This window comes from Asparagus officinalis, chromosome 5, assembly GCF_001876935.1.
Source record: "Asparagus officinalis chromosome 5, Aspof.V1, whole genome shotgun sequence".
Lineage (NCBI taxonomy): Eukaryota > Viridiplantae > Streptophyta > Magnoliopsida > Asparagales > Asparagaceae > Asparagus > Asparagus officinalis.
The window spans coordinates 6,149,652-6,168,966 of NC_033798.1; the positions used below are offsets into that span (position 1 = coordinate 6,149,652).

At 33.8% G+C, this 19,315-nt stretch overlaps 2 protein-coding genes across 2 annotated transcripts; one reads left to right on the top strand and one right to left on the bottom strand.

The window, feature by feature from the left end:
* Window positions 3,441-7,706, bottom strand: LOC109841457. Its single transcript, XM_020410426.1, has 4 exons — window positions 7,684-7,706; window positions 5,360-5,810; window positions 4,288-4,431; window positions 3,441-4,206 (listed from the first exon to the last, which is right to left on the bottom strand). The coding sequence occupies exons 1-4, from the start codon at window positions 7,704-7,706 to the stop codon at window positions 3,505-3,507; spliced, it is 1,320 nt and encodes a 439-aa protein (XP_020266015.1). The 3' UTR covers window positions 3,441-3,504.
* On the top strand, window positions 14,719-19,007 carry LOC109843514 (protein FAR-RED-ELONGATED HYPOCOTYL 1-LIKE). The gene is made up of 3 exons (XM_020412451.1): window positions 14,719-14,885; window positions 17,594-18,018; window positions 18,776-19,007. The coding sequence occupies exons 1-3, from the start codon at window positions 14,860-14,862 to the stop codon at window positions 18,847-18,849; spliced, it is 525 nt and encodes a 174-aa protein (XP_020268040.1). The 5' UTR covers window positions 14,719-14,859; the 3' UTR covers window positions 18,850-19,007.

Genomic DNA, 19,315 nt, shown 5'->3' on the forward strand with positions numbered 1-19,315 from the left:
TATAATCCGGATTCACTGGAGTGAATCCAGATTCACTCCAGCGAAAGCTTGGATGGTTAGGATGGTTTTTAATGAATTGTTGAAGAAATAAATGCATGTGCTGTAATTTCGAAGAAATAAACGCATGAGTGAATCTAGATTCACTGCAGTGAATCCAGATTCAGTTATGTGAGGTGTTTGTTTTTTACCATAAAAATCGTAATTTTTTGCTGTAAAAGGTGAAATCTTTTCATGGTTTAAAATTTCATAGCTTGTTTTTTACCATAAGTTTTTTATTCTTCAATATAATCCAGATTCACTGGAGTGAATCCAGATTCACTGGAGTGAATCCAGATTCACTGGAGTGAATCCAGATTCACTGGAGTGAATCCAGATTCACTGGAGTGAATCCAGATTCACTGGAGTGAATCCAGATTCACTGGAGTGAATCCAGATTCACTGGAGTGAATCCAGATTCACTGGAGTGAATCCAGATTCACTGGATTGAATCCAGATTCACTGGAGTGAATCCAGATTCACTGGAGTGAATCCAGATTCACTCCAGCGAAAGCTTGGATGGTTAGGATGGTTTTTAATGAATTGTTGAAGAAATAAATGCATGTGCTGTAATTTTGAAGAAATAAACGCATGAGTGAATCTAGATTCACTGTAGTAAATCCAGATTCAGTTATGTGAGATGTTTGTTTTTTTATCATAAAAATCGTAACTTTTTGCTGTAAAATGTGAAATCTTATCATGGTTTAAAATTTTATAGCTTGTTTTTTACCATAAGTTTCTTATTCTTTTTGTTTTTTATTTTTGCAGATTTGCTATTGTTTGATAAAAGTTTCTTATTCTTTTTGTTTTTTATTTTTGCAGATTTGCTATTGTTTGATAACGAGTTTCAGTTCACTTAATCTGGATTCAATTCAGTGAATCTGGATTCACTCCAATGAATCGAGCTTCAATATAATCCAGATTCAATGGAGTGAATTCAGATTCACTGGAGTGAATCCAGATTCACTCCAGCGAAAGCTTGGATGGTTAGGATGATTTTTAATGAATTGTTGCTGTGTTCTTCATGCGAAGATGGAAGATCAAAGCTTGATAGAAGATGGAAGTGAGTTATAGGGAGCAGGAAGTGAGTTAGAGAGAGAAATGGGGAAGTGAAAGGACGTAGCACGTTGATAGTAAGAGAGAGTATTAAAGGACGTGTTGTATTTTTGGTTTTAATCATTATCTCCAGTTTCCAATGTTGCCAGCCACCATTAATGTAATGAATTGTTCTAATTTTACCATTTTCACATTAATGATGTGTATTAAATTTGTCTATATTTACAATTCTGCCATCGAAATGTAGGCCATTGGATTAGATAGATTGGAGGGTTAGGATTGGTTTTTAGTTCTCTAGGTTTTTATTATGAAGAGATTTTTTTTTCTTTCTATAACATTAACCAAGTTGTTTAATAAAAGAAATAAAAAGATAAAAAGATAGAAAATAAAAAAAGATATAGAAGAAATAAAAGAGAATTAATCACTTATATTTAACATGGTGTATGAGGAAAATTAGATATTTTTTTGGCAAAATTAATCACGAATAAGAGAAATAAAAGACAGAAAATAATGCAATACATGAATAAGTTTTGGAAGAGTTTATAGTTCAAAAGCAATAAGAAACGAAGAAGGAAGAATGCTAGAAAAGGACGGAAAAAATAGAGACGCGTTCATTAGTTGTATAGTTGTAACTAATCACAAATTATATTTCTCTTCTTATTTATACTTCCTAAAATAACCTTTTTTTATCTAAGTGAAATTACTCTTTTGGGTGTGGAACTCCTCTCAACTACCTTATCCCTCAAATTTAGGATGTGAGAGAGATTTTCAAGGAAACAAACTTCACCAACCGCTTCCGTACTCAATTGGAGCACCAAGCTGTTGGCTTATATAAAAGATACCCAAATAATATGTGCAACAATAAAACTTAATTAATATTCAATAAAAATGTATTGGATGTTTAAGGGCATATAACACTACTCTAGCAACATTTATGTAGAAGACCTAGACTTCTTTTGGTATTCACTTGGGATACACGCTCTCTCTTGTATCTGTGTGTGAACGGGATTTTACCCTGTTTTTGCTTTCCTTGCCAACTTGACTATGGTTAAACTTGTTATGTATCTTTTTTTAAAGCTTAACTCTTGGACTCTTAGTTTTCTGTTTCTACGAATCCATGGAAAAATGTCCTCGCATCAAAAGTTCTTTGGCAGAGACAAAAAAATTCAAATCTACACTCAATCTAACAAAAAAATATTTCAAAAACATGAAACTTTCAAGAATTCTTAATTTGTCAAATTTCTCAAATTCAAACATTGGAGTCAGTGAGACTCTAAAACCCCAAGGCCCAACCTTGCAAACTTAGGTTGAGGTTCAGTTTCTCAAAGCGGAAAAAAAAGTAGTTTAGGGTATGTTTGGTAACCATTGTGTTTTTTTGGTTGTGTTTTTTAAAAAAACACCATGTCATGGTGTTTTATTTTCAAAAGTGTTTTCAAAACACCATTTTAGTTTTAGCATATGATACACACCCAACCAATTAAACCTTACTCTCACCCGTTGCCACTCCCCACCACCAACCACTTGTCGGCCGTTAGTCGTCGCCGCCGCCGCCTCCGGCCGTCGTCCGGCTAGCGGGTGGTTGTATTTATTTTCTTTACATTTTAACTTTCATGTTCATTCTTGTATTTATTTTAATTGTAACTGCAAGGAGGAGCGCATCCAAACTTAAAGTATGAGCATATGGAAATAGCAGTCTTTGGGGAACGATTGATGCGATAGGTTAATGGCCTCTGGTTCCAGACTGGAAGCTTGTACATTGCAGACTAGAAGCTTGTACATTGTATCTTGATACTTTTGTTCTCGTGTAACGAAGGGGAAAGCTTGTGGTCTTCTGTGTTGTATATACCAGAAGCTTGCATGATAAAATATTGTGATCTGGAAGAGGTTGAATATAGTTGTCGTAATTTTCCTCAACTCTGTCAGTTTTCTTGCCCTGGATGTACTCAATTTTTCTTTTATTTTGTTGTGTTATTATCCTCGTGCTACGCTGTTCATGCTTCTGCCAAGATTTTGCTTGGGTAAGAAGCATAGAAATTTGTGAGATGTTAACATTTCGGATGGTGCCGATCAATCTTATGTTGCTGATGTAGATTTATATGGAAGTTTTATGGCCAACGGCAGTATGTAATGCAACACTCAAATCTGCAAGAAGTAATGAAGCAGGTGAGCGAGTGATTCAAAAATTGATAATATATATACAGTCAACCACACAATTTGGGAGCTTTTTTCAATGCCTATAATTCAAAAAAAATTTAAAAAAAATTCTAATACGTCACCACCATCATGAAACAATGATGAATAATTGTTCAACATGTTTTAATGACATTGATAATATATATATGCATTAGGCTCAAAATGTATTTTAGTGACATTACAATATAATATACATTAATTTCAAAACACATCCCGATATTACCCACCACGATCGTTCCACATCCTTTGGGCCAAACGATCTCGAAACCTTGACATCTCACGAAGGTGCTCTGGGCCGACATTGACCGGTATGGTTTGTTGTTCTTGTGCAGTCATATCATCTTCTTCAAGCTCCACATCTTCATTTTCAAACTCGACAAATAATGGATCTCCAGAATCATACATTCGAATCACATTGTGAATAACGCAACATGCTAATGCTATATATTTTTGTTTTCTCAAACTATATGATGGCATATCTCTTAAAACTGGAAATCTTTTTTTCAATACCCCAAAGCATCGTTCTATAACATTCCTTAATGATGAATGCAAGTAATTGAATAGTTCTCTAGTACCTTGCGGTGGAAGATTTTGCCCTCGATAATCATTCAAATGATATCGTTCTCCACGGTACGGTGAAAGAAAACCCGGCATATTGGTATATCCAGAGTCAACCAAATAATACTTTCTTGCAGGGGGCATAGGGAATTTGTTTGCGGGATTGCTAATGCACTCTAAGAAAATTCTTGAATCATTTGCACTTCCTTCCCATCCACTCATAACAAATGTGAACCGCATATCAAAAGAGCAAGCACACATCATATTCATTGTCGGCACAATTTTCTTTCCACGATATGGAACTTGACTATCTTGCGGCACACAAGCTGAAACATGAGTTCCATCTATAGCACCTACACAATTTTGTCATGTAATATATATATTACTATTAGAACGATAGTAAAAAAATTCACATAATTAATGTAGGAAGGAATATATACATACCTTGAAATAAGGATAATACTTTGTGGTATATGATATCTCTGGTGGAGTTGCATCGTATGATGGAGGAACGATGACATATTTGGTTAGAGAGCAAATTGCATAAAGGACCTTCTTAAAATATGTAGAGATGGTCTCTAGTGAGTGCTGAAAACATAGGATGAAACATGAATACTTTGTGGTACATGAAAAGTGGAATCAACATGTATTTATTATATGGAATCAACATAGGATGAAACATGAATAAATAGTATCCACATGAAACATGAATAAAAGTATCCACATGAAAAGTGGAATCAACATAGGATGAAACAGGACTCCTATTGATGACTTGAGCAATTCCTATTTAGTATTTGAATATGAATGTGCATATATCGTATCATTATTACAACTCACCCCACAAGTCTTCAATTTACTAGAACACAAACATAATTTTAAACACACACAAAAGTCCTCGACCAGTTTAGAATCTTAACTTAATTTCAAAGGCACAGGAACTAACCAAATATATATTGCACATAGTACTCTTCCAACTTAATTCTAACATCCAAATCTTCTTCATTAATTCTCAGTGAGATACCAAACATTAACCCAACCATCAGAACATCTACTTTTCATATCACACACAATGACTTTGGTTTTTTCAGCGAGAGCAAACAGAGATGGGAAAGTTAAATCCCCAGACCATTTATCATGCTCAAAGAAAAAGAAAAAAAATCTTTCCGTTAACAACCTTGACTTTAGAACATGTCTAAAGGAGTCTAAATTAAAACATCACCCCAAAATTTATCACACAGTTATTATTTCAGCAAATAATTGAAAGGTAAAAGGGGAACAAATCTAATACATTCTCGTTTTCGTTTTTAATTTTGACCTGCAGATCGAATGATGATAGCTGTAAAAAAATATAGTTTATCCACAAAATTAGAAGAAAAAGAAAAAAGAATGGAATTATCCTAACAAATATACCAAGCATCTCCAAAAGAATATTAGGTATAACTCACAAACAGATTCAGTTATTAGCACGTAAAATGGGAACAAATATCACACAGAATAAATGAGGAAAAAAACCGACCTTGATTTCGGAGGGTCGGAGGGTCGGAGGCGGCGTCGGAGGGTCGGAGCTGCGCTGATTTGGAGCGGAGGTAGCGTCGAAGGCTTCAGCGAGGTCGGACGCTTCAGCGAGGTCGGAGGCTTCGTCGAGGTCGGAGGCTTCGTCGGAGGCTTCAGCGAGGTCGGAGGTGGCGTCGGAGGGTCGGAGGCGGCGTCGGAGGGTCGGAGCTGAGCCGATTTGGAGCGGAGGCGACGAAGTTAGGGCTGAGGGAGAGAAAAGGGGTCGGGGTTGATTTGGGGGAAAATGAGACGGGAACTTGAAAACACCTTTTAGGTGTTTTGGAAAAAGCGTGTTTTTTCTGTGTTTTGTGAAGGGCAGCTCAAAAAAACACCTCAGTTCCCAAACGTGGGTATACGTTTTTTTTGGAAAAAAAAACGAAAACGGGATAAACACACTGGTAGCCAAACGCTCTCTTAGTTTTTGGATTAATGGGCGGATAATCAATGGTTAAGTTAGTGGTCAAAATTTGCCTGACCTAACAAAATTTGTTTAAGTTCCGATATGGTTATTTACCACACTAGGTTAGTTCTGAGCTAATTTATACTCTACTAAAATCAATTTTAATTCTACAAAGCGAGATTATTTCAAATTGTCAACCATGTCTGCTTATTGAAGGTCAAGGCGAGTTCAGATCCTATCAAACTCCGCACCGCATGGGAGGTTCGAAGCTATACAGGCAGGCCCAGCCCTGGGGTAAGCCCACCAAGCCCCGAGGCTGGGGCAACCCAAAGCCGGGGGGCAACCAATTTTTTTTATATAATGTAGGGTTATAATTTATAAACATAAAATTACAAGCTTTAACATGATGCGGACTTAGTATTGTGGTTGTCACGCCCCGCTTCCCAAAATACCCGGGAATTGGAACGCGAGCAAGCCCGCGACGTATTAGACTGAGAAGAGATAAGTGCTAGACCCCGTCTTCTCAATCTAATACGCTAAGCGTCAAGAAATAAAGTGAAGGTACAGGTCCCCGATCACAGATAGTAAGAATATAAAGACAACCCAGAATAAAAATAGACATATCATCAATGGTAAATCATCTAAGACATAAAATACGGGTCAAACATACCCTTATACAAATCTAAACAAATGAATACTAAAGAGATACAAAATACACTGATCAAATAGAAATGGAATGTAGTACAAAAGAAAATGGAGGGAAATAACTAAACTTGAGATTCTTCTTCTGCTCCGTCTCCAAGGCACTCCTGCTGAGAATCCTCTAGCTCTTGGTGATTTTCCAGCTGAACCTGTTCTTCCTCTAAGTCTGACGTACACCAGAGAGAACAGGTGTACGTCAGGTGCATGGCGCACGGCAAGACCCGACCCCACAAAGAAAATAGAACGAACGGAAATCCAGTGCGAAAAACGATACGATAACAGAAACAACAAAAGAACGTACAACTGAAATCCACAAATCAACATGAAAATACTACTAAATCATGATAACATAAAGCATCCAAAATCGATCAGGTAACGAGGTCATGCAGCTAATGATCAGAAATCTTCCAAGCAACAAGGGCATACACTAGATGGAATTAATACTTAAAAATCTATAACAAGAGACGTAGTACGTCGAGCGAAATAATCCAAACAAGGAAACCCTCATGTATATACCATATGTCTCAAATTATAGATAATTAAATATTAACCCTGATCTATGTATGAAAAGAAACACAACTGTCCTACATCTCACAATAATCCATACCTAGCACAGCAACAAGGTCATGTAACTAGCCATTCTAAAACTCACTGGTCCACATCTCATATAAAGTCAACGCTCATATCACCGGATAACTGACTGTTCACAAATCCTCTACGCGCATCCAATACCGCTACACGAATCGGTCAGAGGACTACACGCAATCCGATCTCGGCCTGGTCCGAACTTAGGCAAAGCTCAGGTGACGAAACAAGTCACGGACTAAAGTGACTACACGAATTCACTTTAGACCAACAAACCAACCCCAGTGACTACACGAATTCACCGGCGTGGGCTGGAAGATACATCAACAGTCACATCCAAGCACATGAACATTAACTTCCCCATCCCAACTCTTCTCGTTTTCTAAGTCAACCATAATCCTCATTGAAACTCGGGTTCACCACCTAAACTCAGTCAACACACTCACACATGTCACTAAGTCTGTTCATGACGCACGAGGCCACTAAGTCATGAACTACTAAGAGTTCTCAAACACAACATGAATAACACATAACAGACATGTCAAATACATTAAATAAATGCAAAACGTGAAATATGATCGTAAACAGTAAAAACATACTTGTAGTCCGGTTTCACCAACATCTTGTTATCCAGCCATCTAAACTATTCATATAAAATCATAAATTACTTAAATCTAAAATAGATAATTATCTTTGCGAATAAATTCCTTTAAATCATCATAATTATCAAAAATATAATTCTTTTGCCGAAAATAATTTCTTTTAAATTATTATAATTTTTCTAAATGATCCGTTCTCAAACAAATTCTTTTAATTAATATAATTATCCAAAAAGATTCCACTACCGAAATAAATTCTTTTAATTCATAATAATTATTCTAAAATAATCTTTTCTCAAAATAAATTCTTTTTAATTATTATAAATTCTCTAAATTGGTTCCGTGATCAAAATAATTTCTTTCACTTCATTACCATTATTTCGAAAATACTATTTATCACACAACTATGATATAAATCAATATTATTCACCAAACAACCCACGCAATTAATTATAACACAAACTAATCTACACATAAAAATATTGAAACGGCAATAAGGAGAGGAGAGGTCTTGCCTCGGGGTTCGACGGCTCGGGCTGACGACGACGACTCGACGCCGGGGCTGATCGGAGTTCGACGGAGGCGAACTGGGGTGGTAGAGGTAGCGGAGGAGGAGCGCGGGCGTGCGGGGCGTCGGAGGAGGAGAACGTGGGTTGGGTGCAGTTGGAAGAGAGAGAACGATGGAGGAGAGAGAGAAATAGGGAGGCGGCGTGAAAATGAAAACGAAGAGAGAGAGAGGGGGAAATTATATATATATGCAGGATATTAGGGTTTAGAGTTAGGAAATTCAACCAAAAATAATTAAAATAAATAATTACGTGTACTTAAAAATTAAACTAATTACAGAATAATTATCTACAATTAAAAACGTACATGTTGTGCTAATATAACAGTTGATACGAAATAGTCGAAATATATCCATATTGTATAATTAAACAAGAATAATTAATAATAAAAATATTTCTACTTAAATTTAAAATTAAATAATTATGGGACAATTATGTACACAGTAAAACGTACTAGTTATACTAATACGACAGATAATATATAACACTAGAAATAATATAATAAATTATACCGAAATCACGTAATTAATAATACTATGTATTATGTGAAATAATTTGTAATAATATTAATAACACAATATATTATTTAAAATAATACGTAATAGTACCGATAACACAACAAATTAATTCGAGAAATTTTTGCCGCATAAAATAAATTTATAAATATCAAAATCATTTAAATAAATATATAATCAGATTTTTAAATCATAGAAAATTATAGAAAATCGAGAAAATACAAATACTCTTTTAAAATATAATAATTAAATATTTTAATATCAGAAAATTATTTTAATTAGTATTAAAAATTCATGGTCCTTACATTCTACCCCCCTTAAAATAAATTTCGCCCTCGAAATTAAACCCAAGGACAGAGATATGGAAAGAGAGGCTCACCCAACGCATATAGAGAAGAATTCAAAATAAATTGCATATCCATAAGCAAAAGGGGAATGTAAGACAAGAACAGCACAAGCTGAGATACAAGTTGTGATAACTAAGATATCGCTATCGCATCTCAGACTCGTAATAAAATCCAAGTAAATACTATGATACAAACATATTTAACTGTGTGAACTTGTTATACAGTACTTGTAAATATATAAGAAATCTAATCAGTATAAAGTATAAGATAAGCAATAACATAGAATCAAAACAATAGGTACAATATAAATAAACAATCATATAGAGTGAATCATGCAAATAATATACAAGCTTTCCTAGAAACAAAGCTGAAACATATTAAGTAAGAATAAGGTCAAGTAAGAACAATAAATCTAAAGCAAACACAAAAATAAGTCAAATACAATAGAAAAAGACAGAAACATAAACAACATAATAAGAAAAGTCGGAAAATCTAAGATACATAACAGTTTAAACAAAAAATAATGGCAGGGTATAACAATGGTTAATCACAAATAAAAAAAAAATTAATTATGAAAAACACAATCAATACATGTTCAAACTAAAGATATTAAAAACACAATGTAAGATATAATATCAATAAAAACGAGTAAATGAGCAAAAAAACAACATCAACAGGATCATATAACAAAATAGAATGATATAATAATAAGTTGAAATCAAGGATAATAGGAAAAGCAATCATAAGGCAATTAGAATAATAATACATACAAAATAAACACAAATAAAAAGAAAATATATTTAATTGATGGAATGATGAAAAGTAGTCTGAAACATAGAAAGATACAAAGACAGTCAAATATAAATAGTTAAACACAATTATTAAAATAATTATACAATCAAATAATCATGTAGAGTAGTATACAAAATTTAGTAGATAAATAATTCATTACACAATATTGGGAAATTACAAATTGTATACACAGAAATTAGAATGCGACAAACAATATAATTATGTAAAAATAAGCAACGTAATGCAAGTGGAATGTTAGATGGTAATTGAACATAAACCAAAAAGATATGATATACAAAAGAATACAAAGCAGATAAACATGGAAGAACAAGGTGATATGACACAACAACATATAAGAAATGGATTATACATAGTATATCATATCAAAACAAAATAAATAATTATAGTCGTATATCACAATAATAATTATCGACAACACACACTTTATATAAATATCATGACTAAATAAAGGAAGCAAACTAACCTGAACAAAGAACAAAATAAAAAATAAGTATTAGAATGAATATGAAACTGTATATAGAAAATAAGTAAGCAAAACACAAACAAAACTAAGAAAGATGAAATGATTGATAAATTAAATCAAACAATGATGATACATGTAATTAGAAGTAAAGAATGAAATGAAATGTACTAAACGAAACTACTTTATACGTAATAAAACAAGCTAGATAATGCACTTATATCATAATATAAAATAGTAGACAATGAAAAATGTCTAAAATATACTAAAACACGAGGATAATGCAGTATTATGACGCAATATTACTAGAAAAGCACAAGATATAAAACAAGAATGCAGAACAATCAAGCATAAGAACAATAAAGATTATAATAAGGTATACAGAACATACATAATCACAATTGAAAATAACATTAAGAATAAACATAGATAGAGTCACATCGATACATATAGCAACAAACAGATGCAAATCATAATAATAATCAATAACAGGATGAAGCGATACACAATAATTACTAGCATACAAACAGTTATATAAAACAAATTAAATAATACCAAATCATAGTCAGGTTCAAGAAACACAAATAAAATCAAGTATAAAAATAAAAGATATAAAAGCAAAGTGATAAACAAGATTCAGAACATATGATGTATATAACAAATATAATCATTATGTATAATAAGCGTTAAAAATGAAAACACATACATAATAATAAGCATATAAAAAGTATGTATACTCATGGTACTAATCATGCTAACAAAAATAAATTTTGATGGAAGGAGTCACAAAATATTATATGATAAAATAGACATAAGAGTAAACACGTGATTCAAGATAAACATATTATATAAAACATAATAAGAAGAAAATAATTATATATTTGACAAACAATATGATAAATTAGAAGTATTAATAATATTCATAAATATAGACAAGATACAACAATAATAATCATCACTATATAAAATCAATTTAGACATAGTAGTATATTGTATAATAGTCAAAATCATATAAATACAATCAGTGTAATATACATAAATAGAATGTATAATACATAAAACATGAACTATGAAAGATAAAATAGATTTATAAACAAATGAAAACGTACAATATAACATTATATGTGATACATAATATAATATAATAAATAATATAGAATTCAATGCAATCAAATGATACACAAGTCAAGTCAAAGAAAATATAGTGTAAAATAATAACATATAAAATAATGACAGGCACGAGGATAGAGGAGTTATACAAAGAGAGGATAATCGCGAAGCGATGGGACAAGAACCGTTGTGAACTCCGGAGTCAAAGAGTGATAAGATATGGACGAAATGAACACCAAGCCCCGAGGCTGGGGCAACCCAAAGCCGGGGGGCAACCAATTTTTTTTATATAATGTAGGGTTATAATTTATAAACATAAAATTACAAGCTTTAACATGATGCGGACTTAGTATTGTGGTTGTCACGCCCCGCTTCCCAAAATACCCGGGAATTGGAACGCGAGCAAGCCCGCGACGTATTAGACTGAGGAGAGATAAGTGCTAGACCTCTTCTTCTCAATCTAATACGCTAAGCGTCTGGAATTAATACAATACGAAGTCACAGGTCCCCGATCACACATAGCAAGAATATAAAGACAACCCAGAATAAAAATAGACATATCATCAATGGTAAATCATCTAAGACATAAAATACGGGTCAAACATACCCTTATACAAATCTAAACAAATGAATACTAAAGAGATACAAAATACACTGATCAAATAGAAATGGAATGTAGTACAAAAGAAAATGGAGGGAAATAACTAAACTTGAGCTTCTTCTTCTGCTCCGTCTCCAAGGCACTCCTGCTGAGAATCCTCTAGCTCTTGGTGATTTTCCAGCTGAACCTGTTCTTCCTCTAAGTCTGACGTACACCAGAGAGAACAGGTGTACGTCAGGTGCATGGCGCACGGCAAGACCCGACCCCACAAAGAAAATAGAACGAACGGAAATCCAATGCGAAAAACGATACGATAACAGAAATAACAAAAGAACGTACAACTGAAATCCACAAATCAACATGAAAATACTACTAAATCATGATAACATAAAGCATCCAAAATCGATCAGGTAACGAGGTCATGCAGCTAATGATCAGAAATCTTCCAAGCAACAAGGGCATACACTAGATGGAATTAATACTTAAAAATCTATAACATGAGACGTAGTACGTCGAACGAAATAATCCAAACAAGGAAACCCTCATGTATATACCATATGTCTCAAATTATAGATAATTAAATATTAACTCTGATCTATGTATGAAAAGAAACACAACTGTCCTACATCTCACAATAATCCATACCTAGCACAGCAACAAGGTCATGTAACTAGCCATTCTAAAACTCACTGGTCCACATCTCACATAAAGTCAACGCTCATATCACCGGATAACTGACTGTTCACAAATCCTCTACGCGCATCCAATACCGCTACACGAATCGGTCAGAGGACTACACGCAATCCGATCTCGGCCTGGTCCGAACTCAGGCAAAGCTCAGGTGACGAAACAAGTCACGGACTAAAGTGACTACACGAATTCACTTTAGACCAACAAACCAACCCCAGTGACTACACGAATTCACCGGCGTGGGCTGGAAGATACATCAACAGTCACATCCAAGCACATGAACATTAACTTCCCCATCCCAACTCTTCTCGTTTTCTAAGTCAACCATAATACGGGTCTCTGGGTCTTACTCACGTCACACAGGTCATTCTAGTCATAAACTACTAACGATTCTCAATACAATCAGGAACAATAAAAACAGACATGTCAAATACAGTAAAATAATCACAAACATGAAATGTAATCATGAATCAACAACTACGCACTTCATAAAATAATTCCTTTCCCAAAATAATTTCTTTTAAAAATTATTTCTCATTATAATAATCCAAAATATTCTCTTTCCTAGAATAAATTCTTTAAAATTATTTCTCATCAATTATTATTCTAAAATAATTCTTTTTCTCAAAATAAATTGAGGATGCATTTCATTAGTTTTTTTTTCAAACACGTGCATATGTAAGATGACTTAATTGAAGAATTCGCTTCAAAAAATTCAAGGAGAAGTAATCTTCTTTGAATTAAATTGTAGCACAAATATAATCTTTTCTTATATGAATATTGATTTTGTAAGAGAATATTATCAGTTTGAGCCCAATATAGAACGCTAAATAGTATTATATGTATTTATTTTTATCGTTATTAATCGTACTAATTTTTTAATATAAGTGGTAACTAAAATTGGATTGGGCTAGGACAACCCAAACCTTGGGGCCTCCCTGTATATAGGGGGCAGGAAAAATACCCTAACTATCCCCCTATTTGATATCTCAATAGCTTAGAACATCCCACACCACCATACAGAGCATTTTAATAGGATCTGAACTCCAAGGTGAGGACCCATAATTTAGGATATGTTTGGCTACTATTTATTTTATGATTCTTTATAAGTTATCTATTATTTATTTTTACTTATTTTGTTAGAGAGCAGGATGGTCTTTTAATACCGATAAGTAAATCTCCTTATAAGTGGACAAAAAATAAGTTGAAGAATCTCAACTTATTTTGTTGATATTCATAATTAGAAAATAATTATTAAGTAAATATTTAACAACATGATTTTGAGGCCTTATAAGTAAAAATACACTTATTTTGGGGCCTTGAAACATTTTTCCCAAGTTTTTTTTAAAAAAGTTAAAGTGAAAAAAATAAGTGTTAATTGGGATGATTTGATCGTGGATTCTGCAGTCCTTATTTTTATGGGTCAGGCCTGAACAAGGGTGCTAAGCGTTAATGTGCTAGTTCTGGGCCAGCAAGAAAGCCCATAAACTTACCACCGAATGTCCTCCCACTCCCATCACTCTCAAGAGTGACATATTAGATCATTACATCCTGCGATGGATAAATATGAGGACAAATTTTCAAAACCAACCCATTTGATAAACTATTCCCAAAAAAAGACCCATTTCAGTTTTATTTGTAAAAACCGACCTGGTTTCAGCCTCAGCGCTGAAACCAGGTCGGTTTTTGAAAAAAAAATTCCGAAACTTCACGGGAGTTCAACTCCCGTGAAGTTTTGTTATGTGAAAAAACTTCACGGGAGTTGAACTCCCGTGAAGTTTCGTAAAGTTTTTTAGAAAAACCGACCTGGTTTCAGCGACAGTGCTGAAACCAGGTCGGTTTCTCTAAATAAATCCCAAATGGGTCGTTTTTTGCAATTAGTTTATCAAATGGGTTGCTTTTGAAAATTTGTCCATAAATATGATTATTTTATTTATTTATTTATTTATTAAACAATACCGTTTTGGGTCTTCAGGCTGGAGTGAGCTCAGCGCATGGAATCAACGAACGGAATCTTTTGTTTAGAGAGAGCTGAGCCCTGAATTCTTATTTCCTCTTGTTTTTGGCTGAACCCATGGATTCAGATCACTTACCCAACAGGTCAATTTCAATCAAACTTTCATCAAATACTGTTATTTTTTTTTTCCTTTTTGTTGCACATTGAGTTGCTTTGTTTCTCTGCTGATGGGTTTTTGTGTAGATTCTGTTTGTGAAGTAGTGCAATTTTTCAATTAGAAATTGATTGCTAATTTGGGGGTTTTTCTGCTTTGGGATGATGGGTATAAGTGCAAAGAGTAGTTGGGTTTTGTTGGATTTGAGAAAGAACCCCAAGGGTCATGAAGAAATTCCAGTTGAAATATGAAGTAGAGGACTGAGAATTGTTGGGATTGAAAGGCAGAAACTTGAAGGGTCACTAGTTTTACTTGAACTGCCTGTTGAACAACAACAGCAACCTTATCCCAAATTTTTACTTGAACTTTTTTACTTGAATTGCTAATGACATTTATGTAGGCGTCAAAAAATTGCTTATTTGTTTGTAACAAGAGGTCTTATAAAAAGGCTTGTTTCTTTGAATTCATTGTATTCGATAAACGATTTGTAATGGGTTCAGCAAATAAAATAATTTCCGACGCAAACAATTTATTTTATTTATAGTGGTCTAAAGAACAGAGAATAAGTAAGTACTGTATTAGAATTTAGGGCATTGTCGCCAGCTATGTTACGCGGATATGAATACAGGTGTGGATGTGGGTATGGGTACGGGAAATTGTTAAAAGGTTTGCTTCTTGGACACAACTATAATAATAATAATCTAAATGAGAGCTATTGGTTTTCTCATTCATATGCTATGAATGTCAAATTTTATGTAATATTTTTATGTTCTTATCATTATATCGATTTATAAGTTGAAAATTGTTTGCTTTTGAACCCAATATTCAGAAGGCCTTCTAAAATTATCATTCTGAAGTAGTTACGGGGATGAAATGAATTCGATCCTTGTCCAACAAGTTTCAATTAGTGTATGTGAAGTGTAGGATATATGTCCAAGAAGTGTACGATGGGCGTTTCAAATTAGAGCATGTATTGTATAATTGAGTACATGGTTGAAATAAATCCAACAAGTGCTCAATGAAGTTTCGACGTATGCTATGGGTATCACAAGGGCACGATGCTATTAGGATATTCATATGTGAGTATAGTCCCACATTGGAAAAATAAGAAAGATTCATGGGTTTAAATAGGATTCTCAGATAGAACTAGTACCCGTGAAACATAGGTAGTTGGGCAATCGATTTTATTGAGCTAAATATTCCTGAATTTTTTTTGCCAAACTAGCAAGTACAAAATAATTGTTGGGTTTGTTCTGTAATTAGTCATGTGTATCAAAAAATGCCAAAGTGGAATATCATGTTTATACTTCATGATCTTACTAGAAGATCTATTGAAGAAAGTTGCTTGTACTGATTCTGAAAAAAGGAGTCTTGATAGGATAATAAGAGAAATTCTGTATTGAATTTCACTTTATAAGAATTTTTTTGCACCAAGTAGATGTCATGGGCTCAGATGTAGCACTATACATGTCATGAGTTTATTAATAGCTACATTGCCATGCATATTTTTGGAGGTCTAGCTATTTCATCCCCCATTATCATTGAAACCTTTTGTTCGTATATATCAATGGGAAACTTCGGTGCTAATTACTGCCTAAAGGGTTACAGCCCATGCTATATTGTTGGAAACTAAGTATCTTTAAGTCATTGATGTCTGCAGTTTACAGTCAATGCTATATTGATAGTTGAGACCGTCAGTGTTATATGCAATCACCCAAAAATCATAGTAAATCTTGCCCTATATACCCAGTAAGAATCGCACCGGTACTTGTTTAAGAGATTGTAACACCCTTATATTCAAATATGAGGAGTCATCTCTTCATACACTCTTACAATTCACCATTTAGAAGGAATGGGCGTCATCGATTATACTACCAGATTCTTAGCTTCATATATTTTCAGTGATTTGTATATATTATGTGTATTGGTTTTTAGGGTGCAGTTATGGTAGTGATGATGGCTGGACATTTAGAATCAATAAGTTCTTATCCTGAATTCTTTGTGGATACTATAGTTTTAAGTGCTGGTCTTGTTTGCTTTCTGTCATTTCCGAATTCTTTATAATTGACACACTCATATTTGAATATAAGTGTTTGAGATTGAGTAGGGGCCTTTGCTTGACCGCTAAATCTATAAATAATGGTTAATGTAGTCCATTCTAGGTCTATTTTCTGCTCTGCTTCCTAACTTATCAACAGAGAAAATGTAAATTATATTGCACCGCTTCATAAATTACACTTGCAAATGTCATCTTCACTCATAAAGTTCCTTCTATGTTGTGGTGAGAATTGAAGAGTATAATTTTGTAGTCTGACAAATATAATTGAGAATTATATTGCACCACTTCATAAATTACACTTGCAAATGTTATTTTACAGAGTAGTGTTTCCTTTTCCCCCCTAAAAAGTCATTTTAAATGTTTGTATAATGGTATTTGCACCTGATTGCTCTTGATACCTTTCTTTCTAAACCCCTTCGACTACACCAAAGTTCCAAGGTGGTTGTTACAAATTTTATTCACTAATGATACCAATTATCTGCAATTGGTTAGTTCTGCGGTGTTATATTGTTGCAATAATTCTGCAGGAAACATATTATGGCAACAAAGTCAAGAAGTTTATATAAATTCCAAATTCAGCGAGTTTCCCCCTTTTTAACCCTGATGCTTTTTTCTTCTTCTCTTCTATCTTAATTCAGCTTATTTCCTGCTGGAGACCACTCTGCCAACATTATTGAATTAAACAAAAAGAGGAAGCTGCCATGTTATGAGCTTGAAAACTCAGATTCACCACTGCTGAAGCATAGAAATTGTGATCGATACGGTAGTTCTGATCATCCACAAATCATAACCAATCATAACTCTATGGAAGCAGAGCTAATTGACGGTGGCATAGATAATAGTTTGGAAATAGAATCTGAAAATGACAGTATAAGCTTCATTGGAGTTTCTGATAATAAAATCACATCTGAAGTTGATATTAAAGTTGAAAATCCTTCAATGTCTTCTTCCCAGGATAAACTATGTGCAGAGAACCAATTTGAGGATGAAACAATTGAAGAGATTTACTCCAATGACGTAGCACCTTTCTTGCTTGCTTCTGGAAAATGTAGCATTGAGCAAGGTATAAATACTTTCATGGCGTAGAACTTCCCTATTCTTTTTGTCGGTATTTGCTTTCTTCTGATTGTAGTTACTGAGTGCATATTGTAGGCAAGTGCTCATGGGCTAAGCCTAAATTTTGTGCCTTTGCCTCAAATATTTAATGTGGTTTCACGTATCTTTGGGATTCTTTGGGGGATGCTCTGTAGAATATGTACATGGAGGAAGGAGAGAGCGATATGTGTCATATCACGAATTTTGATGCTTATATCACTAATATCTATGAGTGCATTTACTAGTGCCTGTCCACTGATAGTGATTGTACGAGGATGCTCTATGGAATATGTACATGCAGGAAGGAGAGAACGATAGCTGCCATATCACGAATGTTGATGCTTATATCACTGATATCTATCAGTGCGTTTACTACTGCTTGTCCACTGATAGTGATTGTACTAAAAAACTAGAGATTGCAATGACATGCACTAATATGCTTTGTGTGACTCTGTAGAGAGCCCTTCGTATCTTTACTATAAAAAACAATTAACAAAAAGTAAAGTTTCCATAATAGAAATTATTATTATATTTTCAGCTTAGATTTCTATAATTTACTTAGATTCTGTGAATAGTTTATTCTTTTTAAATGAAAAAAAACCATTCTCTGACACTACAAAAAAAAGAATAATCATGCTTTTTAATAGTGTTTTAGCCATAGATCTTTTTTATTACTGTCGTGTTTGTGCTTTAACTAATTGAATATCCTGGCTTCGCCCCTGCAGATGCTCGATTGGGCACGAGTAAACCCACCATTGATCAAGAGTTCGAGCAGTACTTTTCTGCCCTCATGCTTTAGAGAGAAATGTATATGTATGTGTATTTATTAGATTTTAGTTTTATAACCAGGGTGGGTATTGTTGTTGTACCATAAACAACATTAGCATTTCCTCTTGACCTGGTAAAATTTTATGATTTCTGAGCTCAAGTAGACAATTTTAAGGTCTTTTCTCTCGATTGCTGACTGTTTGAATTAGAGTTGACAGGTTCCTTGTTTGAGAGACTTCTTTCTTTATTAGGATTACAGCGGGCCTTCAGAATTGTTATTAGCAACTTCATACGTTCTTAAATGTTGTGATATGTGATTTGTACAGTATTTTAGTTCGAGGTTTTTCTTTGCACATGCACAGCAAAATTGTGGATAAACAGATTCGAGGTCATAATCACTTTTTCTAGAGGAGATGTTATTTTTTTCTGAAAATTGAAGGATGAAAACAAGTGATTAATTATCGATAAGCTAAGCCACGATGTTAGTTATGATGATT

Excerpts from the sequence above, each read along its gene's own strand:
- LOC109841457 (XM_020410426.1), bottom strand. The coding sequence starts at position 7,706 with ATGTTGGTGAAACCGGACTACAA. Across the intron at positions 5,811-7,683 it reads TTGGTGAAACCGGACTACAA|AGAGCGTTTGGCTACCAGTG; the intron begins GTATGTTTTTAC and ends CCAAAAACTAAG. Across the intron at positions 4,207-4,287 it reads AGTATTATCCTTATTTCAAG|AATTGTGTAGGTGCTATAGA; the intron begins GTATGTATATAT and ends ATTACATGACAA.
- LOC109843514 (XM_020412451.1), top strand. The coding sequence starts at position 14,860 with ATGGATTCAGATCACTTACCCAACAG. Across the intron at positions 14,886-17,593 it reads TCAGATCACTTACCCAACAG|CTTATTTCCTGCTGGAGACC; the intron begins GTCAATTTCAAT and ends ATCTTAATTCAG. Across the intron at positions 18,019-18,775 it reads AAAATGTAGCATTGAGCAAG|ATGCTCGATTGGGCACGAGT; the intron begins GTATAAATACTT and ends TCGCCCCTGCAG.